Raw genomic sequence first — 25,009 nt, 5'->3', positions numbered from 1 at the left:
TCTGTATTATAGGCAGCAAATATTAACACCGAAGAATAAAATGATTGGGCTTGGCAAGTTTAATACCGGACAACTAAGTTGAAGAGACAGGAAAAACTCTTTTTGTTAAATTTTGAAACCAATTCCATAACTATTAAATTTCCTATATTTCTCCGTATGTATGATTAACACAATATAATACCATCTTTATCCCAGGGCCATTCAAGTAGTGAAGATTGTATTTCTAAAGCTCTTAGAATGGGGCCTAGCACACAGTAACTGCTATGTGGGTGTTTGTTAAATAAAATAAATAATTCCAGGCCTCACACATGCTGAATGGCTATCGTTAGGGTCTCCATAAATCCTAGAAAGAAAAAAAAATTTGGCTCTGTTCCTTGTTCTTCAGGACGTTTCCTAATATTATTGAAGCTAACAGTGCTTGTAAAATGGAGATGAGTGCTTGCCACTCGCTATATGAACTCTCGTTAGAGTCTCTTTATTTTTACACCATTGCTTTTGTTTTTTCATTTCCTTTGGCATAGTGCATCCAAATGGATTATCTGAAAAAGAAATCAGATCCTCCAAAGACCAGGAAAATCAAGGGATTTAAGAAATGGGCGGAGATCAGAGTTCAGAGCAAACGAATTGGCACTGGAAAAATCCTCCTGGAAACCACAAGTTTCTATTTCCCGTGAATATCGGCCCAAACTCCTCTGAACGAAGATGCTCCAGGTCTCCAAACTATTGGTTCTTTTCAAAATCCGGCGCCAGGGTCCCCGGGCCAATGCCAGAGAGGAAGGCGCCGGGCCCCCTGGAAACGCTCCTCCTCTTTGGAGGAGGTTTGCCGGGCGGGGCTCCCACGCATGCTCCGTGCCCGCGGGCTCATTGGCGCGGCCGCCTGGCGCGTGCGCAGGATCCGATGGGTGCCCGGACGCGGAAGACCTGGCCCCGCGGAGGTTCCCGCTTCTGAAGCGTGGGAGGTGGAAGAGGCGGCAGGTTGTAGATTTTGGTCTTGGCCCCAAGGGGTTCCTCCGGGCCATTAGAACCCAAGAGAGGAAGAGGAGGCACCGCGGCGGCGGCTGAGGGGCCGAACCCCCCACCTGTCCTCCAGGCGGGGAGGGGGGTAGGGAGGGGAAAAGCACCCCTCACAGGGCGGAGGAGCCTCCGGGACCGGGTCCCAGAGCATGGGGGGCTGGACCGGGTCCCCGAGCATGGGGAGCTGGAGCCGTCGAAGCCACCCGGCCGGGCCCTGCCCGACTGTCAGCTTTTCGGTGCTAGGGCTGCCCGGGCAGCCGCGGTGTTTGTAGCCCGGCCCCGCTTGAGGTCGTCGGCAGGCCGAAAGATAGCAACATGAGTTCCGCCGCTGCCTAGTTTCCTCCCCCTCCTCTTCTCCCTCTGTCCGCTTCCTTCTCCTTCGTCTCTCCTCTTTCCCGCACCTCGTCTTTTTCTTTCCGTTCCTCGTGTTCCTCTTTTCCCTCCACCCTGCTCTCCTCCTCCCCTCATTCCTTTCCCGATTCTGTCCTCCTTTTACCCTCTCTGTTTTCCTGCTTTTCCATCTCTCCGCTTTTCCTGCCTCTTGTTCTTTTCCCTCCATCCCTCTCTTTCCTCCATCCTCTTCCTTTATTCTGTCACCGTCCGCCACCACCACTACCACCTCCCTTTCCTCCTCCCCTCACTCACTATCATCCTCCCCTCCTCATCCTCGTTCCCTCCTCCTCCTCCTCTCCTGCTTTTCTCCGCCCCAGCCCCCGCCCCCAAGCCTCCGCCCCTTAGCCCCCGCCCCCAGCTGCCAGTCCCTAGCAGCTCAGTCCTGCAGTGAGAGTCTTGGGAGTCCATAGCTAAGCACCAGGAGCTGAGCCCTGTCCGCTGTGCCTGCCTGCAAGTCTCCGACATGGCTCAGGAGAAAATGGAGCTGGACTTTGAGCCTGGTACATCTGATGGGGGCACCCTGAGGAGATCCAGCAGCGCTCCCCTGATCCATGGTCTCAGGTGAGGCGGGTTGGGGATGATGAAGTACGGGGTTCAGGGGCTCCTCGACCCGTGCAAGCAAGCTTCCTTCCCTAAAGTGAGAGTTGGCACTCGTTTGGGTTTTCTAAACTGAGGGCGTGGGGACTTGTTTGCTTGACAGCCACTTGGGTCCCAAGGTGGAGTGAAAGTTTGACCCCAAACTCTGGGAACTGTGGGGAAAATGGGGTCCTCTTTACCTGGACCTCTGTTGGCCCACTCTGAAAGGATCTACAAGAAGCTTTTGGCTCTTCTAACAGGTTGCTTGCCCTGCCTAATTTACACCACTGAATGTCAGACCGAACGAAGCCCCTGGAACTAGACTTGCAACTTGACACCTGTCTCTAAGAGCTGCTATTTCTAAGCTGAGTTTAGGAACCCTGGCATTAACAGAGCATTTCCTTTAATAAATCACAATTTATCTAATAACTTGTAATCAGGTAGCGTGTTCATGGCACATTAAGTGATTTGCATTTGTCATGTTTTCAGATCCTTAAACTGCCAGAAATGCATTTCAGTGAATTAAAAAAAGGAAGGGTGTCTTGTAGCTTAGGTCAGTGGAAAATAACGGGTTTTAGAAAACAATGGAAAGAATTAACCCTTGAATTTTAGTGGTAGGGTCTTATATTTTTGTGTTAAGTCACCAGAGGGTCTATTTTAAGGTAGAATCTTAGGATAGTGAAGGTTAGGTTGGAAAACCTCCTGAGCCTATTACATTTTCCTCTTATAAGTAGATAATTCATCTTAGTAGAGAGCTAATTTGCGAGACCCTGTAGAAATGGAATTAGTCCAAAAAAGGGGATGGGAGTAGAATTAGCCAAAATCATTACTTAAGCACAGTGAAAGCAAAGAAATAGGTAATTCTTGTCTATCAAACTGTTAATAATATCTGTATTTTGGGGGGAAATGGAATTAACTCATTTTCTTTTATTAAATTTTGAAACTGAGGGAATGATGGAGTGACTGCTTTCCTAATGCTGTCTTCAGCTCTGCATGTATTTTTGATTCCGTAGGCATAAATCGGTCTTTTGGAGTTGTTTTTTTAAAGCTGGTAAACAAGCAATTGCTGGGGACTAGGGTGATCCTGCTGACCTGCGTTTAGACTGTTGTTGAAATAACACACTGTTTTTTTGAATCCGGAATCAAGTAATTACTTGCAAGGTAGCACGATGTGGCAGAAGAAGGGGTGAGGAGACTAGCCCTAGTCCCAGTATTTCTTCTTGTGATCAGGAGTGACTCACTTAGCCTTTCTGAGTGTTTTCTCATTTGAAACTTAGGAGAACTGAATTAGGTGATCTCAGTGGGCCCTTAAAGCCCAATTCAGTTCAGTCCTGAAAATCTTTTTTGGCATTTTATCTCGGCATGGCACTCTGCTAGGCACCGCAGGGATGTTATACAAAGAGGAACAAAAAGCCTCTACCGCAGAGTTTAAGACAGAGACACGCTTTTCTTTAATAAAAGGTAAAGTCGGTGTCTCAAGAAGCATCTCATTTCCCATTGTCCTCTTTGGACTCAAAGGAGGGAATGCTTGCATTCAGTTTGTGGATTGAAGAGAGGCCTCATGGAGCGGGTTGTGTTGAAATGGGGGCTCGAGGAGAGGAAGGATTTGGATGGATGGTGGTGGGAGGGAGGACACTGGAGGCAGAAGAGGCAACAGGAGCAAAACTCCAGGCATATTTGCCTAATTGCACAGCAGGTTCACGGGCAGAACACATATTTAGGGCAACAGTGGGAGATGTGCTGTGGAACAGGGCTCCTCAGCCCTTCTCCCCCTCATGGCACACACAGAAAGCAGTAATATGTTTAGGTCTTCTGGGGTAAACAGATGAGGCTGCTCCTGTCTGGTGGGAACCGGTTTGGGGGCGTGTGCTCTGACCAGAAGCAGCTGGAGGCAACCAGTCTGGAGCTCCGCCCCATACCTCTCCTAGCTGCCCCCCAACCACTGAGGAGATCAGTATCTGGGCAAACCTGTCATCCACAGCACACCACCACCGAAGCTCTGAAGAGGCTGGTGAGGTATTTATTCACTGGACGGAATGAGGAGCATGGAGGATTTCATTGTTGACTAGAGGCTTGACTGTTCCCTTAAACTAGAAGACCTTATTAATTTTTTTTTTTTTTAGTGATCTTTCCCAGGTTTTTCAACCTTATACCTTTAGAACTCGGAGGAATAGTACAACGATTATGAGCCGTCATAGCCTGGTAAGTATAGGAGTAAGTATTTTTTGTGGTATGGACTGGGGAAAATACTTTCCAATGTAGTCTCTCGTTCTCAAGATGATGCGCTGTGCACCATTGTTCACAAAAGAAAAAAAAAATTATTTTACCTACCTCGCTCATGAGTGGCCATTGTCAGCTTTCGGTGCCAAAAAGAGATCTGGTTAAAGTTTTTTACTGGCTGTGGGACTTTGTATTAAGAAAAAAACAAAACTATTCATTGTTTTTTTTTGTCACTGCTTGTATCATGGTTATGAGGTAAATCAGGATTGACTTCTAAATATAGCTGAAAAAGTGGTCTTTATTTGTCCTAGGAAGCAAAAATCATTTAGACAGTAGCAGGGTATTTATTTCTGACACATAGCTGTTGGACAATGTTATTTACCCAAAGTAAGCGCTCCTTTATAATGCCTGTATTTATATTCCCGGTAGAGTTGCTAATAGTGACTGTTTTATATAGCCAGAGCTGTCAGGGATCATCTTATTAGCTGGTCGCATTGGGAGAAATTATGATGAGGTTTTTTATGTAGTAGCACTTCACATGCGGACCCCACTTAGCCAGTAGCTGCAGCGCTCTGGAAGACATCGGAGATGTAAGCAAACAGACCTGTGAATGGCTGTGCTTGATTTCCATAGTCTGTGCACAAAGGTTCGTCATTTATAGGGAGCCTCTCTGACCTCTGAATCATCTAAAATTTATGCACAATTATAATAAGCTTCCAACTCGGTAGTGTGGAGAAGCAGCAAATCAGAAGCGGTACATTCAGGTTTAAGGTATACTAATAGCTGCTAGCGGGGAGGAGAGGGAAAAACTGAAAAGCAGAGAGAGGCTTTTAAAAAATTAGTCCGTGGCTTAGTACAAGGGCTGAGAGCCCGTTAATAGACCCTGAGGACCTCGCCAGTATAGAACTGTAAAATACTTGATGTTCTTAAAGATACCCAGGTCATTAACCTTTGCTTAAATTATAGTAGTACCTATGCTTATGTGGTATTCTACATGTTACAGAGTCCTTACACACTTGTCATTCTCATAGCAACCCATATGAAGTAGGCAGGACAAAAGATGTTTTTCCCAGTTCAAAGAGGCAGCAGCTAAGACTCAGCTGATAGAAGCGACTTGCTTAGAATCACATAATTGGGAAGCGGCAGGGCTGGGATTAGAATAGAGACATGCCAGGGCCATTCTGTTTGGCAAAATCTTTTTAAGAAAGGGGAGGAAAATTACAACGCTTTCAAGAAAGATTTCCAGCCGAAGTGGCTGAACATACTTAAAGGGGGAAATGTTAGCGATCTGGAGGTTTGATTCACGTCACCTTCCCTGAGGATGCTGGAAAATAGAATTTAATTTTGCTGTGTACATGAAAAACGTTTCCACTTGTTACCCAGCTGTGTTCCTGATATCAGTAGTAGAGCAAAGAAGGGAAAATGAATTTGCCTCTTTATACTTGACTTTTTCTCTTTTCTAAAACGCAAAGATTCTTACCCACTCTGTCTAGGCTCATCTCTCCCGCCCTGACAAATACCTTTTTCTCGGGCTGCACTACAGTCCCTTGTTTGCTGGAGGAGCCATATTGATTCACTGCTCTTTGGTGATGCTTACGTGGTTCTTCCCTCCATCCCCTTCTCCTTTTGAGCTTTCTGTTTCGGGAAGCCTTCCGCAGCACCCTTTGGATACTTCTGTCGTCACTGATTACACCTTACATGTTGTATCACAGTGTCCTCTATAAATCTTTTTAAAAATATTTATTTATTTGACAGAGAGCACATGAGGAAGGGGAGCGGCAGGCAGAGGGGAGAGAGGGAGAAGCTGACTCCCTGCTGAGCAGGGAGCCCGACTCAGGATTTGATCCCATGACCCTGAGATCATGACCTGAGCTGAAGGCAGATGCTTAACCCACTGAGCCACCTGCCCCCCCCCCTATAAATCTTAATACACTTCCCTGTGTCTTGTATTAACCTGCCAGAAGCAAGGTGTGGAGTGACGTGGAAGGGAGGGGACTGGGACATGAAGATGTGCAGAGATCGTTTCTTCATGATTTGACAATGGATTAGGTATAAATGCAGGGAGAAGGAGTACTCCAGGGGACTGAACTTTGATTTCTTAGTGACCAGGGGAAAGGTGTTGCCTGTATACGAGTAGGGAAATTTCAAGGAATTGGTCATTTGAAGGGCCAGGAGATAAATTCTTTCTGGCCCTTTTGGGTTCAAGGTGCCACTTGCTCCGTACTGTTCTCCAAAGCAATATTCAAATTTTGAAAAAAATTCTGCAAGCTTCCTACACCTTTCACTTTTGGCAGATGACCCTTCCCTGTTCACAGAGCGTGCAGATGGCCGTCTTGTATACACGTCAGCTTTCTTCTCCTGAAAATGTCTTTACCTTCACATGGGGCACTTTCCTAGATTTTTTGAGTCTCCTGTCACTTTGCTCAGGCTCTTGTCTACCCTCTAGTCCCTTCCTCCCTGGCTTTTTTGCTCCCACTTTCTTCTGACTCACATACATAATATCTGGAACACAAACTTGTCTTTTTTCAAAGGTCTCTCTTTCCCTGTTTTCCTTCCACCCCTCTGAGCTTTCACAGAGCTTAATCAACAGCACACTTCCTCTCATTCCTCGTCTCCTAGTTTCTTGCCAACTACTCAGCCAGTTTGTGATCTCACTACCTCTATCACCACACTATTTTTTTTGAAGATTTTTATTTATTTATTTGGCAGGCAGAGATCACAAGTAGGCAAAGAGGCAGGCAGAGAGAGAGAGAAAGAGAGAGAGAAGGAAGCAGGATCCCTGCTGAGCAGAGAGCCCGATGCGGGGATCGATCCCAGGACTCTGGGATCATGACCTGAGCTGAAGGCAGAGGCTTTAACCCACTGAGCCACCCAGGTGCCCCTATCACCACACTATTAAAAAAACTGTTCTCAGGGGCGCCTGGTGGCTCAGTGGGTTAAGCCTCTGCCTTTGGCTCACGATCTCAGGGTCCTGGGGTCGAGCCCCACATCAGGCTCCCTGCACAGTGAAGAGCCTGTTTCTCCCTCTCCCTATGCTCACCCCCTGCCCACTCAGCTCCCTCTCTTGCTCTCACTCTATCACAAATAAGTAAAATCTTTTTTTTTTAAGATTTTATTTATTTATTTGACAGACAGAGATCACAAGTAGGCAGAGAGGCAGGCAGAGAGAGAGGAGGAAGCAGGCTCCCCGCCGAGCAGAGAGCCCGATGTGGGGCTGGATCCCAGGACCCTGGGATCATGACCTGAGCTGAAGGCAGAGGCTTTAACCCACTGAACCACCCAGGCGCCCATAAGTAAAATCTTTTTTAAAGAACCTGTTCTTGGAGGGGTGCCTGCCGCTCAGTCGGTTAAGTGTCCAACTCTTGATTTTAGCTCAGGTCATGATCTTAGGGTCCTGGGATCAAGCCCCATGTCGGGCTCTGCTCAATGCGGAGTTGGCTTGTCCCTCTCCCTCTGCTCCTCCTCCTGCTCTTGTTCTCTCTAAATAAAATCTTAAAAAAAGAAAATCCAACAAACCCTGTTCTTACGAAAGTCACCAGTGCCCATGTGATGCTGGTGGCAGGGGCCTCCCGTCTTAACCCACTTAAGCTCTTTGCTGTACTCAGCGCCATGAACCAGCATCCTCCTTGAAGCACTTGGCTTTTTTCTCAGCCTGTGCATTAACACTTGTTTCTAGTACTAGCCACAGCGTTGTTCTTCCCTGGGCCCCCTTTGGGTCTTCTCTCCAGTTCTGTGTACGTTGACAGGTTGGACATCACAGAGATGCAGCAGCTAGACTTCTGACTTCTCTGCCATCAGCTTTTTGCAATCTTTGGCTTTCCTGCTCATTTTGCGGCCTCCGGGGTTTCTTTTGTTCTCTGACAGACACATCTGTGCTCTCTTCTATGGTATTCTCTTAGTCCTTCCTCCCTTATTTACTTGCCTAGTAGCTTAGTGTTTTTCTTTCCTTTTTTGGGGGGAAAGATTTATTGATTTATTTGTGAGAGCGAGGGAGAGTGGGCACCAGTCGGGGGAGGGGTCAGGGCAGAGGGAGAGAGAATCACAAGCAGATTCCCGGCTGAGCACGGAGCCCAACTCAGGGCTCCATCCCAGGACCTCAAGATGACGACCTGCGCAGAAATCAAGAGTCAGCTGCGTCACCGCCAACCCCCCCCCCCCGGGCGCCCCGCTTAGTGTTTCTCAAATGGCTTTCATTAACAGCTTACCAGTAAACATATATTCGTTTTCTAGTGGGGGAAAAAAACCCTTTTATTTAAGAGGATTTTATTCGTAAAGTTTTTTTTTTATTTTCAGAGCCTAGGAGAGGAAAAATTAAGAGGAAGGGGAGGGTACTGAAGAGATATCCTTTGAGGTAAAATCCTGTTTCAGTGTATACCTTTAAAAAAAATTTTTTTTCACCTCACTTCGCTTTTGCCTAAAAAGCTTGGAGCAGTTTATCACCATTTTATATGACTCACCACATTAGGATTTTTAGGCATTTTAATAGGATGGGGCCTCTTCTAACAGGACTGGTGTCTTATTTGGTTTTACGGCACTACAGCTTTATTTGGATTTAATTAGGTTAAAGGTTTTTAATTAGACTACAGGTTTATTTGGATTTAATTAGGGACTAAGTAGCAGTTGTTTACATTATGGCTGTTAGAGCCCTGTAAGAGCTGTTGAGATGAATTTTACCTTTCATCTTGTGATTAGATTGTGATTATTTTGTGGGAACATAATTTGGCTCCCCTCCCCCCAAATCATTTTAGTTTTGCGTTGTCAAAAATGCAGTGAACTAAGGGAAAGCAGCAGCTATTTGAAAAATACACATTGCCTTCCACACTGATTTTTCTTAACTAGTAAGTAGGGTTTGCGGTGATAGCAGTGATGACCAAATTTTAGGATTGATTTAGATCACACAAGCAAAATTTTATGGCAGCTTTAAAATGTTTTCGATCGAGCCTAATCATAGACAGAATGTTATACTGGTCTTCTGAGCCTATGAAGACATGTACCATTGGTACTTTGGTGTTAAAATGACTAAAATCAGTTTTTTTTCCTTTCCCTTCTTACCTAGGTCCTTATTTTAGATAAGTGGAGTAATGGATATTTCCAAGGCCTGGAATCTTTTTTTTTCTCACATAAATGTACACAACCCTGCATTCATTTGGGAAAAGTGTTAAAGTCAGTGCCTGTCTAGTGACAGATGGTGCTTTGAGGTTGGACACCTGGTGTACTTTCCAAAGACTGAATGTCCTGCCTCTAGTGCGCTAATGTTCAGTGATCTAAAGAGCTACATCTCTGAGAAGAGTATGAAATCTTATCTGGGAGGAGGTTGGACACCAGGACTGACAGCAGACTGCTGCTCTGTGCCTCAGAAAATAGTAAATGTTTACTTTTTCCTTCCAGTTGCTGTCGTCCTCGCCTAACCGTGTTCCTAGCAGCAGGCTGCATCAGATCAAAAGGGTAAATTTTCCTTCCTAGCTCAGAACTACAGTAGTCTGAATTGTCCACTTCGCTTTTATTTTCATTCTGAAGATTGGACCATTAACCATGAATAGCCACAGGCAACTGGAAATTCTTCTGAGTGTGCAGGTGAAACAGATGTGGCAGGGGAGACGATCTTAGAATGTTCTGCGCTGTGACGATGGCAAAGAAGGCAGAAAAGTCTTAAGATTTTCTTCAAGGTAGAGAACCCTGTGGATGTGCATAAATACTATGTTCTCAGCATATGTTTGTCTTTGCAGGAGGAGGGCATGGATATGATGAACAGGGAAACTGCACACGAACGGTTAGTGCTCCTTGAGAACAGGGTCTAGCCTGATGTATGTCTTGTATGTGTGTCTGAGCACTGAATGGCCTTTCATTTCTGTTTGTTTTAGGGAAATGCAGACAGCAATGCAGATCAGCCAGTCGTGGGATGAGAGCTTGAGCCTGGTAAAGTTAATCCCATGCTTGCCTGTTGTTGCTGTTGTTGTTGTTTTTCTGGAAACCTTTATGTTGTTCATTGGCTTCATTCATTTTTTTGGTACCCTTCTGTTCTCCCCACCCCGTTTTCCAAATTTGTATTCCTTTTTGATCTCTGCTTTTCCACCAAAACATGAGAGTGCAACTTTTAGAATCTGTACATTTCTATTCTAAAAATGTAGGTGTGTTTGAGTAGTAAAGAGCTATGATGCGCTGGATTGTGAATTATGAGGAAGTAAAACTTGTGTGTTTACAGAGTGACAGCGATTTTGAGAAGCCGGAGAAACTATATTCTCCTAAAAGGATTGACTTCACCCCGGTGTCTCCAGCACCATCGCCCACCAGAGGATTTGGAAAGGTCGGCTCGTTGACAAGATGTTAACTCTCTTTCACACACTGAGCTGTTAACTTTCTCAAACACGCACACGCACGCAAACACACACACCCCACCTCATGTGTAAAGAATCCAGTGATGAGAAGGAAAACGAATGAAAGTCTGTGATAGTAACTTGGAAAAAAAATGGTCTGTCAATACATGTGTATATTCTCTCGTGTGTGTGTGTCTATGTGCATGTAGACAGACAGCTAAGTAATTCTAAGGATGTTTTTTCTGTTATCTTGAGAACTTTTTGAAAGCTGGAGCACTAAAGCTATGTTAATATGAAATGTGTTTTTTCTAGCAATGTTTTTCACCATCCTTACAAACGTTGGTGAGCAGCAGCGGGCTGCCCCCGAGTTCCGTTCCTGGTTCAAGACGCTTCACCAGGTAAGTGAACCTGCTTTGCAAAAGCTTGTCTCTCCTGATGAACTTTGTCCCCAGCGTTTTTCTTACGGAAATTATCGAACAGACCACAAAATTGAACCAAATGAGCATCCGCATACTACCTGTCACCTATATTCTACCAGTGACATTTTACCAGGCACACAGCCACCCACACACACACAATAATAATATAGCCTTTATAAGGATAAGGAAAAAAATACAAGATTGTAGACCAGTAAAATCAAAACACCTTTTTAAAAATATATATATATATTTAAAGATTTTATTTATTTATTTGACAGAGAGAGAGAGAGAGAGCGCACAAGTAGGCAGAGAGAGAGAGGGGGAAGCAGGCTCCTGGCTGAGCAGAGAGCCCGATGGCGCGGCTCGATCCCAGGACCCCGAGACCATGACCCGAGCTGAAGGCAGACACTTAAACCGCTGAACCACCCAGGCGCCACTCAAAATACCTTTTTAATAAGGTTTATCTTAAAAAAAAAACTGTTGTAGGGGCGCCTGGGTGGCTCAGTGGGTTTAGCCTCTGCCTTCAGCTCAGGTCATGATCTCAGTGTTCTGGGGTCGAGTCCCACATCAGGTTCTCTGCTCAGCAGGGAGCCTGCTTCCCCCTCTCTCTCTGCTGGCCTCTCTGCCTACTTGTGATCTCTCTCTCTCTCTGTCAAATAAATAAATTAATTAAAAAAAAAACTGTTGTAGATACCTTGTCTTACAGAATGATTTTTAAAAATAGCTTGAAATGCCGTGTTGTCTCTGATTGCTATCGGCCAGCTCAGATCATGTTTTGGCATTTCAGTTCGTCAACTTTCAACATGGGCATTTTCCACCGTTTTCTAGATGACTGTCAATTTCATTGATTTATTGGTGGGCTCTAACGTTTATCTTGCATCTTAGAAGCACTTTACATCCTGTTTGTTTATTCTTTGAAACAGGAGGAGTCAGAGTCCAGTCAAGTGCATCAAGCCCAGTGTTCTTGGTCCTGTGAAAAGAAAAGGCAAGTGTCACACTTCTGATACTAAACCTAGCTGAGCTTGAATGACAAACTAGAATTTATCTGAAATTAGCTCAAGGCATGAGTCCTTTTTTCTAAAGAAATGGGAAATATTCTTCCCAACGTATGCTTTATGGATTCTAAATTTTGTAAATGAGTTATCTGATACTATCTATGTTTTTTGTACTTCATAACTGAATCTTATTCATATATTCATATTACCAATATATATTCCAGAAATTTTTGCCTCTCAGTGATCTGAATAGAAAGTAGATGCAAGTTAATACATTGCAGAAGTACGTGCTTATGTCCTAGTAAATAGGTCTCTGAACGCGCTGCATATTCAGATATAAGCCACCACCAAATTATGCCTCACAGAGAGAAACTGCCTCATATTCGAGTCCATAGGGTTTTTGATATGATGGGGTACTCTTAATTACCTTATTTTGAACCACAGGGCACAAAACTAAAATGATCTCACTCGGTGCTGGTTTCAGATGCCTTTGAGGGCCCCTTATGGAGTCTGTTTAAAAAAGGCACAAAAAATTAGGAAAGGTTGAGTCATCCTTCCTGGGGCTATACCCATATGATTCCAAGTGTTGGATGTCATTTTAAACAAAAGTTTTAACCATAATTTTGAAAAAGCTACTCAGCAAGTGGTTTCTTTGTGCAGACCACCTTTGGGGCCAGGAAAACAGTCCCACTCCTAATACTGGGTAAACAGGTACTTGGAGCTTTGGTGGAAACTTTCCACCAATAGCACCATGCACAGATTCAAAAAGTGTGATATTTCAGATATCATACTTTTTCTGGAAAGTAGGTTTTGATATAGTGATGATGTTTGCATTTAGTGAATAAATTTTTTTTAATAACCTGGTAGTCTTTTACCTTAATGCTGCAAGGAATTAGTTACAACCCTAAGAACCTTCTCAGGAGCTATTAGGTGAAAATAACACTTGGAAAGTAAAGCCATTATTATTGTTCTTATTAATTTTTGATACATTGCAGGAAGCTGGAATTAGTATGGTTGTTTAGCTTCAAAGCTATTCCAAAATATACCAGCAGATGGAGGAATTCTTTGCTAAAAGGGATAAAGTCTTTTGCTAATGAGGTCTCGAAAGTCTGGCAGTAGCTTTTAAAAGCTCCATATTAAAGCATGGCGAAAGCAAATAAAAATACAACTTTTCCTGAGTTGGTAATTTCCAAAATAGCTCCAGAAGAAAGATAATATGAATTAATTGATAATATGAGGTAAAAAATAAACGTTGCATTTGTTCTTGCTTGATCTTTTTCCATCAGAAGAATCTTGTATGGCTGTAAATTCAGTTACTAATTTCCCATTGGAACATATAGTTAGGCCCAAGAATTAAGTTTTACTTAATATTCCATTTTAAAACTCAGTTAAAGAGCCTCAAAACTAAGGTATTTGTGTGTTTTAAATCATAGCTTATTTGAAAAGGGGCTTTTTTTGTCTTAACTGAGGGCTTTTAGTCTTTGCACTCCTGGTGGCAAAATGTTTTATTCCGATTAATGCAAAGGTTTTCTGCTACCTTATAGATATTCTGAGATAGTCTGTAAGAGTGAGGTGTTGCCAGTACAACACCAGTTTCCTGAATGGATTAATGATTGCTTTCAATTACAGATGGGCATTCAAAGTCACTTTTTAAGGTATTCATTTTCCCTAAGTAGTCTAAAGCAACCTTTAATTTATACACCGTTTGTTAGACTGTGTACTTTTTAAACCCATTTGACTTTTTTTTTTTAACCCATTTGACTTTGACTCAAGAAATACTCCAATATATTGAAATAATATAAAATCAATAGTCTTTGCTAATTGTCTAGGATAAATCATTATTCACTATGAGCGTCAGCTGTTTTCGGATGGTTCTTTATTTCTGCTGGGGTAAGCCTTGATTCATTTTGCCTGATGCAGTCCGTGTTCTGGTTCTGCTCTTTGGTTAAAGAACAGGACTATATCCATAGCATGCTAATAAATAAGGTGGTTTTTTTTTTTTAAAGGGCTGCTTACTTTTTGGTTGAGGTTATATGGAAGTATTATTTCTTCCACTTTAAAGCCTGTGGAAAAACAGCTTCGAAGTAATGGCTTGACAAAGCGTTCTGAGCTTTAGTTGACCCAAGATCATCCCATTTTAGCCCCACGCCTGTATTTGTAAAGGTGTTTTATGGTAGCATTCATCTCTTTCTGCTTTAGGTGAAATGGAGACAGAAAGCCAGCCCAAGAGGCTCTTCCAAGGCACTACCAGCATGCTGTCTCCAGAGGCTGCACAACTGTCTGATCTCAGTTCATGGTAAAAAATGAAATCAAATCCGAAGGATGTTAGGGGATGATCTATTAAAAAAAGAGCCACATCCGAAGTATGTTGGGATCATTTGGAATAACATTCGGCTTTTTATTCATGCTCTATAGAGGGGAAAGCTCCAGGGAGGTACAGAGAATGTGAAAAAAAGCAGATCATTTGAAAGTCATTGAGTACTCCTTTGGAAGTGTGTGTATGTTTCTGGCACCTTCCCTTTCCTCTCTAGCTCCTGTTAGGTCAGCCTCTCTCGGTAGGTGCTAATGGTATGGGAGCGTGGCAACAGCTGGATGGCGTGCGAAAGAGTTTCCGGGTTGGTGTGGATAATGTGCATTGATTGTAGCTGCTCTGCCTGCATTTTGTATTATATCCTTTGACTTAGCAGGGAACACCAGCATCCTCTGAAGCATGGCGTTTTCTATAGCATTTTCTGTTATAAAGTATTTTTGAAATTTGGGGGGTCTTCTGTCACAGTCCTACCCAGGTTTTGTTTTTTAGTATAAAAAGTGTTAGTATAAAAACACTTCCTGATTCCTGTGGTCTAGTCACATAATATTTTTTTTTAGCCATACTCATCTAACTTAAGGCCCTTCAGTGTTTCGGTGCAGAAGTTCATGTCTTTTCATGTACCTGAAGTCGAGTACTTGAATGCTGACATATATTGGAAGGAAGGGGAAGGGAGAGTAGCAGTGGCCGGGTAGTACTTTGAATTCTTTCAGTATTTACTTCTTTTTTAAAAAATTTTTTTAAAGATTTTATTTATTTATTTGAGAGAGCGTGAGTGAGAGAACACAAGCGGGGGTAGTGGAGTGGCAGAGGGAGAGGGAGAGGCAGGGAGCCCGATGTGGGCCTCCATCCCAGGACCCTGGGATCATGACCTGAGCCGAAGGCAGACACTTAACCAACCAAGCCACCCTCGTGCCCCTTGGCACCTATTTCTAATCAATTCACTGAGCCGCTGTGTTCTAGACACAACTGTGTAGTGCCTTTCAGTACTTTTTGTTGCCTGAGTTTTATAGCTGAGGATCTTTTTTTAAGAGCCCAAAAGTGCATTCACTTTAGAAATATAAGGCTGGTGTCCTCTAAATGGAGGAATTGTGCATGCCACTTATAAGGTAGAAGGATTAGGGATTCTTTCTTTCCAGATGACATATTTATTGTTTTGTGTAAGATAACCTGCACTTGTAGTTGACCAAGAAGTCACACATTCTTCTAGTTTATTAGACTCGTTGATCAGTACTGTTCTAACCTTGGAACAGATGCCTTTTAGATTGTTCTAGCTATTTTCAGCCCCACAGTCTCTCCTCTCTCATCTATGTCTGTCCTTGGTAGCTCAGTGTGCTAATTTTGGTATAGAGAGCCTTTCCAGGTATGTAGATGATTGCAAAGAGAAAACTTCTAAAGCTTGTCAAGAGGACTAGTGGATGAAACTCTACACTTAGTGGAAACTGCCTATTGCTTTTATGGTAAAGTGTGTTTTAATATAGGCACATGACAGTATAAATAGCTTTGCTTACCCAGTTGCTAACCAAGTAACCAAGTTAGGGAGAAGATAGGGAAGCGTTTCGCCAAGCTGAAAACACAGAGGGTAAGGTGATTTAAAAAAAAATATTTTCATAGACTGTACAGGATGCCATAAAACAATAAAGAAGGAAGGAAAGCAAAGGGTCTGGGATTTACCAAGCGTCCTCACCCCCTGTCCAGACGTTTATTCCTCTGAATAGCAAAACCCAAGTTGTCAACGATGGTGACTATGGTGAGGGTCCTATTTCTGTTGCCACCACTCCCGTTCTTTCTCCTTAGAACCGTCACTAACTATGAGAGCACTGGAGACATGGACATTGGTGATTAAGGGCATTTTTGATCCATAAAGACAAAAAGCATTGCCTCACACTGGAAAGATTCACTTCCTTCATGGCCAGTCAGAGCAGTAACAAGCCAATGTGTGGCTCAAGTAATAGGTTGAAGTTTATTGTCCAAATTCACAAAACTAAGTGTGAAAGATATTTAAGCAATTAAACTTTAAAAGGTATTTTCAGTAAGTTTGTAGCATTTGGACTCCTGAGGATATTAAAGCTTAAGATTGCTCTGACTTTGGGGGCACCTTGTAACCTAACATTGCTGACATTTATGTTTACAATGAAGAGATTTTAAACAGGAGTTATTCGTGATTCATAAAAATTGGATGCTGCTTTTGCGAAACCTTTTTTTCCTATCTCTATAAAGCAGTTCCACAGATCAGACTATCTTTCATTGATCAGTATTGTTAGAAATGGGGAGAGAGACAGATACTACCTGTGTTTTGGTTTCTGTTGCCAAGGATAGCCAATCTATGTGATAACCAAGGAAACCATTTTTATACATTTTAGGGAGCAGAAAAGGTACGGGGTCGATCATTAGTAGATGGCATCTCATCATTTCAGTTGTCTTCATTTGTCCCCTTTCCCCACCCCACAAAGGAAAGATGGATTTTTAAAACTTGAAGTTAAACTTCTTATGTTAGATAACAGTCATTAAAATCTGACATCTTGGGCCTCCTCGGTCGCTCAGTCGGTTAAGCGTCTGCCTTTGGCTTAGGTCATGATCCCAGGGTCCTGGGATTGAGCCCCACATTGGGCTCCTTGCTCAAGGAAGGAAGCCTGGTTCTCTCTCTTCTCCCCCCTCTACCTACTGCTCCCCATGCTTATGCATGCTCTCTCTCTCTGTCTGTCAAATAAATAAATGAAATCTTAAAAAAGAATATATTAAAAAATAAAATCTGACATCTTTGAAGTGTAAATTAAGCATGAAGTTTGAGTAGAGACCTATGTAGGGTTTGTGTCCAGTGTGGTGACTGCTGCCCAAAGGAATAGTAGGCCCGCTCTTGATATCATATTTTTTGTACTAGATGAAATCTCTGAAATCTTTGCCAAGCAAATCTAGGGAACGTTGTCAACCACAAGGCAGGAATTATGTCATTCTGCATTTAGTTCTTCTGAACCTCAAGAATTTGATCGTAGCTTGGAAGTTCACCAGTCCATGGTGCTTTGATTCCTTTTGTGTGCTGGGGACTCTTGTTGTGCTCCTCGTTCTTATGGGAACAAGATTATCTGTTTTTAGGGCCACTAGCCACATAGTGAAGATTCAGTGATAGTCTGTTTCTCAGACAGGAAAGGAAAAGTTCTCCCGTGAGATTCTTGCCCAGTGCGTCAGTGTTAGTGTGACTGCTGACTTAACCTTTATATTTTAACATTTTTCACTGGGTTTCACTTAGTGATTTTCACATTATTTTTAGTGGTATATGTGTCACGGCAAGAAAACTTAATCAGGAATATGTGACGTGTACAAAGAATGAGATTTAATCATGATTTATTTAATAATAGAACTATATATATATATATATATATATATACCTTCATTGTGTTTAAGTGAGCAGCTTAGACATCTGTGCTGGTACTTAAAACTCCTATCCCCGGGGTGCCTGGGTGGCTCAGTGGGTTGGGGCCTCTGCCTTCAGCTCAGGTCATAATCCTGGGGTCCTGGGATTGAGCCCTGCATCGGGCTCTCTGCTCGGCAGGGAGCCTGCTTCCTCCTCTCTCTCTCTCTGCCTGCCTCTCTGCCTCCTTGTGATCTCTGCCTGCCAAATAAATAAATAAAATCTTTAAAAAAAAAAAAAACTATCCCCAAGGTGACTATGGAAGTGATTATATTTAAATATGTGATATTAAAAACTGACTCCGCCAGATGGGTAATAGCATCAGTTACACTAGACTTCCTGATTTTGTTGTTTATCATTTGAATGTTTTAACAATTCTCTTAGACTTTCACTCTTACTTTTTTTAGACCGAGGACACTACCTTAACAGTCATAAGTATTTTTGGTTGTCTGGTTCAGATATTGCATTATTATGTATACTCAGTAGCCAGAATGAATTAGAATTAGTTCATTTTTTAAAGACATTTTATTTATTTATTTGACAGAGATCACAAGTAGGCAGAGAGGCAGGCAGAGAGAGAGTGGGGGAAGCAGGCTCCCCGCCGAGCAGAGAGCCCGATGTGGGGCTCGATCCCAGGACCCTGGGATCATGACCTGAGCCGAAGGCAGAGGAGGCTTAACCCACTGAGCCACCCAGGTGCCCCGAATTAGTTCATTTTTTGATGCTTGTACTCCTGTGTCCAGCTTGAACTGTCTAGGTCCTTTGCTTTCCTTGCATTGTCTGGCTTTCAGTCATTAGTCTGAGGCCCATTAATACCTCCATCAGAGTTTGAGCTAGGAAAGGAAAAAGATAAACTTGAATTGGACCATACTTTGTTGCTTTTAGAAGGCCTGACAGAAGGTTTAGTAATGAATGCTGTGAAAGTCACTTTTATTCAGGGATCTCCCTGTGAATTAAAAAAAAAAATCACAGAAGTCTTGCTCTGTACGGATTTACCGACAGTGGGTAATCTGTGACCTGTAGTCTCTGTTTCCATGACCAAGGGTAGTAGTGTCAGATTTATTAGAATAGAAACTAGACCTTAGTTCAGAGAAAATACCTGGTTAACGGTTTACCAAGTTCTGAATCAAAATTATGCTGGTGTAAACCTGGCGATTCACAGACCTGTACCCCTGGGGATAAAAATACATTCTATGTTTATAAAAGAATAAGAAATAAATAAAAAATAAAAGAAAAATTATGCCGGAGGCTAAATTTAAGTATGCTATTTTACTATTAATGAACATAATTTTTCGTATGTTCATATTTAATAATAGAGAAAAATTCCTGAAAAGGAATATATGAAACGAAATGTTCAGATTTGTATTCTTTTCTTCCCGGTAACTTCTTGGTAATTTCCCTGTTAGCTTATTTCTCTTAAGGTAATCAACTGTGCTGGATGAGAGGTTTCTCCTCATGAGCCATGTTCTGTGTTTTTGAGTGAATACAGGATTCACCTAAGCAAGCAGGTCTTGTTACAGATGGAATCTTTTAACCCAGGGCTCACCATAAGGCCGGTGGTTGGAATAAGAAAGTCTTTATTTATATTCAGATTATCTGCTTGGTGGCCAAATTTTACTCAAGGCCTCTTTCTTCTTGCCAAGTAGCACAGAGCATGTCCTTTGGCTGCCCAGCCAATATGTGCTTTAGGAAAGTAAATTCATTTTAATATTAGTCTAGGCAAAATGCTGCAGGAGGAAAAATCACATATGTTCCAAAGGCAAATATAAAGGTCTTTTGATTTTCCAATGCCTTAGATTATCTGTGTAACTTTCTTTCAGTAGTTTGAATAATTCATATTTTAGACCTATTTTACCAGTGTGTTGAAAAACAGCAGTGCCGGCTACATTTTCCGAACTTCTTACTTAAAAGTGCTGTTATTAATGATGCATTTCACAGCAGTGAGCATAGAGTGGGAGTACCGTGGACTGTACTGGTTCCCTTTTTATGTTTACTTTTTCGAAGTTTATTTGTTTTCTGTCTCTGCCTAAAAACAATCCACAGGCAATAGAAAAAAATAGCAGAGTAGTGGGGGGAAAGTGTTACATATCATTGAGGTGGGGGGAGGGTACAGGGCCCAGAGACTTCCAAGCGTGCCACGAGTTGCTTAACACCAGGAATGTATTAACCTGGAGATCCATGAAAGTGATCATGTTAAAAGTGAAGCTAATATTTAGCCTCAGAGCATATTAGACCAGGGTGGGCTTTTGCAGAAGAGCTAGTGACTAGACTTCAGCTAGAATCCGTATTTCCTGATTCATTATTCCTTCTCCAGTTCTGTGCTTGCTTCCCTTTTCAAAATTAAAAAGTGTGTCTCTGTAAATCCTAAAACCACCCGACAACCTCTCCGGCGTTGTCTCTCATTGTGTCCTCACTCTCTCTATTTAACAACCACACTAGCCCTCTTTTGGCTCCTAAAACCACCCTTGCTTCCTCCCAAACCAGACCTAGTTAATACCTACTCATCTTTCAGATGAGCAGCTCAGGTATCACTTTTGGGGAACGTGTTCCTCCCAGTTCCTCCACATTGGATCAGATTACCCATGTCACACACTCGCAGAAACCTTTGTATCTTGCTTGTGCTGCTTTGATCCCAAATTACACACGTATCAGCATGATTCCTTAAATGTCTGTCTTCCGCACTGTACTTCGTAAGTTCCATGAGGGCCGGGACCATGTCTGTCTTAGACACCGTCATATTTCTAAGGTCTAGCATACTTCCTGCCCTTGGCAGATCCTCAGTAAATGTTAGAATAAGTGAGGGAGTGAATTCAGGCCAGATATATAGAGCATAGAACTTACACGTTGGACTGATGGGACTCAGAGCCAGAAAGGCAGCCTGGTGTGAAATGGCGAATACTGAAGTGTGAAGCCGGGTTTATTACGAAGTGGGCCAGATGGATGGTTGGCAGCCACGAGAGCCTAGGCTGGGTGGGTAAGGAGTCCCTGGCTGGATCCTAGAGGCTCTGGTGCCCGGATCGGGAGTTTTCGTGGAAGGATGGGAGCGGAAGCTATCTGTCAGAGTCAAAGAGGCAAGTGGAGGGTGAGGGTATTGGGTCCGTGGCTGTAGAACATTCCTTCTAGCAGCCTAACTGGATAGTAACTGAAGGAGGCTTGTAGAGATACCAGGGACACCTCTGGGTTCTAAAAGCAAGAGAAAAGGAAACAGTGTCAGAAGTTCATCAGATGAGAGGAATATAAAAGACAAACGGTGGAGGGAGAAATCAGAAAAGAGAAGTGTTTGACTTGAAGGCATCTTGGGATGGGGGTGCGAAGGGGGAAGCGGTCGGATCTAGAGTAGTCGAAGGACCGTGTTCTGGGGTAGAGGAGCCATGAAGCAGGGAACTTAGTAGAGTACTTCAGACGGTCCAGGGTGCCTCAGTGAGTAACCAGTCCTCTTAGTCGAAGGCCGATGGGAAGGGAAGAAGAGAAATCTAAGGATAGCGATCTTTTGAGCTGAAGGTATGGGAACTCCCTCACCAAAATCATGACACGTCAAGGAATGCTTACTCTGTGTTGGATGTTCTGGTGCCTCCAAAGTGATACAGAACCTTGAATGTCCTCTGGAGATCTGTGACTTTGTTTTTGCAGGTGTCTGAATGTAGCGCCTTGTGTCGGTCATTGCTGTCGCTTATGCGTTTATTATTTACAAATGCTCTTACCGATGTGTGAGTTCTTGGAAGTATGTCGTTGCATGTTATGTTTACCTTTATCCTGATAGATGCATCTGCTTATAATTCTTTTTGCTTTGTCCTCAGTTCAGATATTTTGGATGGCAGTAGTAGCAGCAGTGGCTTATCCTCAGACTCACTGGCTAAAGGCAGAACAACCGCAGAGTTTCCAGTAGCATGCTCCAATCCATGCTCTCCGTTCATCTTGATGGATGATCTCTCACCCAAGTGACTTACCCATTTCTGATTCAGCGTTCTTAACTGCCGTTCCTTACGTAAAACTTGCAGTGAGGAACGCAGAGAACTTTGATCCATAATGAGGATTAAAGTGTGACAGGCTGGAAAAAAAAAAAACAAAAACCATTCCGATGCCATTCTGTGTGGCATCTCTCTTCTCTAAAAGTTCAATTTTACGAGTGTAGTAACCTTACATATGTCTCTTTTTTGCTGATCTCATTTTGGATCTAGTGACTAAATCTCCAATACTCATTTTTGATTGCTCAGTATATATATATATATATATATATATATATATATATATATATTTATTCCTCAGTGCCTCAAAGAGCACCTATTGTAGAGCCTATACGTTTAAGGAAAGCACTGATGTGCATTTTCGACAGTGGTTCTTTTTCCCAGCAGTAACACGACAGCTCAAGTTGATCAGAAATTCTCTTGCTTGAGAGATTTGGGTTTTTTTGTTGTTGTTGTTCGTGTTTTGTTTTGTTCTGTTCTCTGTTGACTACATAGTTTCAGATCTCTTTATTTCACAATAATAGATGGATTGCTTTCGATTATATTAAATTTTTATTTTTCTGCATCAGCTTCAAGTACATCATTTTGTTTCCCTTTCCTGTTTGAGCTGCTTACTTGCCATTTCTCACAGAGGGGAAGAAACCCATAGTTGCTTTTATTACTACCCGTATTGCTTCTTTGCTGGTGGAGTGTATGACGTGAGGATTGATTTTAGTGCTGAGAATGTAAATGGACTTGACAGGATGCCTGGATGACTCACCACAGGTTCTTATGCCTTAGTCACCACAGTTGATATTTTTCTCCCCAAACCTGTTGCCTGAAGGAATATATAAAATATTGTTAATGTTTCTAGGTGGTGTTATCAAGGAGAAGAAATCCCTGCCTTGACCAGATGTGTGGAGCATCTCCAAATGAATGAGTAAAGTTATTTACACCCAAAGCACTGTGTAGAAAAGCTTGCATGGGGCTTGACAGCTTGTCTCGGGTGGTATTACGAGGCCTGAGGTGCCTTGGAGTACAGTGTTGTGCTGTAAAGATGGATGTCTTAAGGTAGGGTAGAAAAGGAGGCTTTAATGTGTCTGATTGACACATACCGTTTTGATTGCTGCTTTTTTTTTTTTCCTGATTACTTTTCTGTCCTTGGATTTGTTGGTTTTGTCACGTGATGAGTACGTGCTGCCGCTGACTCTGGGTTATCGTGTTGCCACCAGAGTCCGAGTCCTGTTCTTGTCGATGCTGCCTCCTAGTAAGGGCAATTTAGTATCTGTGAGGAAGCTTTTAGGAGCTGAAAAAAGTCGATGTTACTGTGCATTCTGCTTTTAAGGAGCTGTTTGAGCTGTGAACATTGTACTTGATAGTAATTCTGAGGTACCATAAGTTATTTAATTTTTAAAAGAAGAAAATCGTGATAGAGCTATTTAAAAAAAAAAACAAAAACCTGAGTGTAATCTATCGTTGTGTTATTTATTATTTAAAATTGTGTAAAAATGTCTGTTGTGCTTGGTTGCTTTTTAATGTTCAGACATCGTGGTTGGATTGTCTGTGTTTAATATGCAAATTTACCTGCTAGTATCATAATATTCCACTTTCGAAATGAATGTAAGAAATGGAAACTACTGCCCCTGTGTCCTTTGAAGGCAAAGATTCTTGAATTTTGAAGGAAGATGATGCCCTTTGAGGGGGCTCACAGAATAGTCCTACCGTATGGCTTGAGGGGGAAGCTATCTGCTTTGACTTACAAGAGAGCACCACTTAGCTTTGCAGTGAGTAGTTCTATTCCGCCATCCGAGGTGTTGATTCTAAACTGTACTAACCACCCCGATGGCCATTAACGGCTTGATTTCTCATATTGCTTTCACCCGTGCAAGGTCCCTCAGCTTTCAAGCCCAACATCAATGTACATACTATGAAGCATGTTCCCTAGCATGCCATTTTTAAAGAAGAATTAACTTCGATGGTATCCAGTGTGTCTGTCCTGTTTCTGAAAGAACCGCATTCAAATGTTTCTGCCCGTATAATGCCGAGAGACAGTTTTCTCTTTTACAGGCTAATCATCTACTTTAGCACTACTGTCTTCTTTGCCTTAAAGGGATACTTTTTGGCCATGATTTTTTGGCTCTAATTTTAGGGCTCGTAAGAAACAACCTTCGGAATGTGATGGTATTTCAATTTCTTCTTGAGATCAAGTGGTGGGTGAGAATTGGGACAGGAAATTGTCGTTAACAGTAGTGTGAGAACTAAGAGACGAGATGAGTCACTTCATCAGTGAAACCGGGGTTCATTTTTATTGCTCAAATTGATTAGAAAGTTAAGTTTATGCGGGGATTGTTTTGGGAAAAATTAAAGATAGAGATGCCAGCCTTCAGATGAGCTTTGTTGACAGTACCCCTTTATTTTTGTATGAAGTCTAATGTTTGAAAAGTGGTCATTATTGTAAAGTAAAATTCTCTCTTCCTATTCTAATATATCATATTTCAGGCTTCTATTGAAAGCAAGTACAAAAGATGATGTGATAAGAAAATCCTACAGATGCTCTTTTTTTGCTTGATTAACTTATATAATCATACTCTGTTTCATGATAACTGCTTTTGAAATAAATAATAGGAAGTTTTGTGAAATGCTGACCTTGTGTATATCTTAGAATGCAAATTTAATAAAATGTGTACACATGCATAAAATTCTATAAGTTTTTCAAGTCTATCTCTTTTATCCTTACTAATAATTATTTTCTGCCTCCGTGTCCCAGTATCCCACGCTCTGTGTCTAATTACAGTCAAGTTTGGAGTAAAATGATACCAGGAGCTCAGAAGAGCAGCCGCATTGAAGTTTGGGCTGTCTCCCAAAACAAAAAGAAACTTCTCCACATAATCTGTCAGACTTTCGTGAGCATTTTGTAGAATTGGACAATTTAGACAGTTTTTTGCCAAGGCCACATATATTTCTTACTTATTTTCAGTTTTTTTCTTTTTTTTTTAACATGTCCCAAAACAATTTAGTCTTATGAATAAGGTAGGGGGTTGACAGGTTAAAAAATAAAAGCCTTTCTGCATGACTCAGGTTCTAAACACTCAGTTTTCTTTTCACTATATTAGTAACGTGAACTGGGATATTTCACACTTACAAAAAGGTGGCAAGAAATGCACGAGGAATCCCTGTGCATCCTACACCAGGTTCCCTGATTGTTAACATTTCCCCACATTTGTTTTATCATTCTCTCTCCCACCCCACCCGCCGTATGTGTGAGCAAGTCCTTAAATATTCACATATTTCTTCTGAACCATTGGAGAAGTTACCAGAATGATACCCCATTACCCTTCCCTGCTTCAGTACATTCTCTAAAGTCTATTTAGGACATTCTGGGGCGCCTGGGTGGCTCAGTGGGTTAAGCCGCTGCCT

The 25,009-nt window shown here is 42.4% G+C and overlaps 1 protein-coding gene across 4 annotated transcripts; it reads left to right on the top strand.

Annotated features, from left to right (window-relative positions):
- Window positions 1-1,838: 1,838 nt before the first annotated feature.
- On the top strand, window positions 1,839-24,278 carry PABIR2 (PABIR family member 2). Of its 4 annotated transcripts, none has more exons than XM_045995636.1 (10): window positions 1,839-1,968; window positions 4,107-4,185; window positions 9,592-9,648; window positions 9,930-9,973; window positions 10,065-10,119; window positions 10,406-10,507; window positions 10,830-10,915; window positions 11,860-11,921; window positions 14,131-14,227; window positions 22,467-24,278. In XM_045995636.1, exons 1-10 carry the CDS (start codon window positions 1,871-1,873, stop codon window positions 22,534-22,536), a joined length of 750 nt encoding a protein of 249 aa, XP_045851592.1. In that variant the 5' UTR covers window positions 1,839-1,870; the 3' UTR covers window positions 22,537-24,278. The 4 variants fall into 4 exon arrangements, with proteins under 4 accessions (XP_045851592.1, XP_045851590.1, XP_045851593.1 ...); XM_045995634.1 differs by lacking the exon at window positions 22,467-24,278 and adding an exon at window positions 21,446-21,871; XM_045995637.1 differs by lacking the exon at window positions 9,592-9,648.
- The last annotated feature ends 731 nt before the right edge of the window (window positions 24,279-25,009 follow it).

This window comes from Meles meles, chromosome X (genome assembly GCF_922984935.1).
Source record: "Meles meles chromosome X, mMelMel3.1 paternal haplotype, whole genome shotgun sequence".
Classification (NCBI taxonomy): domain Eukaryota; kingdom Metazoa; phylum Chordata; class Mammalia; order Carnivora; family Mustelidae; genus Meles; species Meles meles.
Note: the sequence above shows the minus strand (reverse complement) of the source record. Positions and strands in the feature narration are given on the sequence as shown.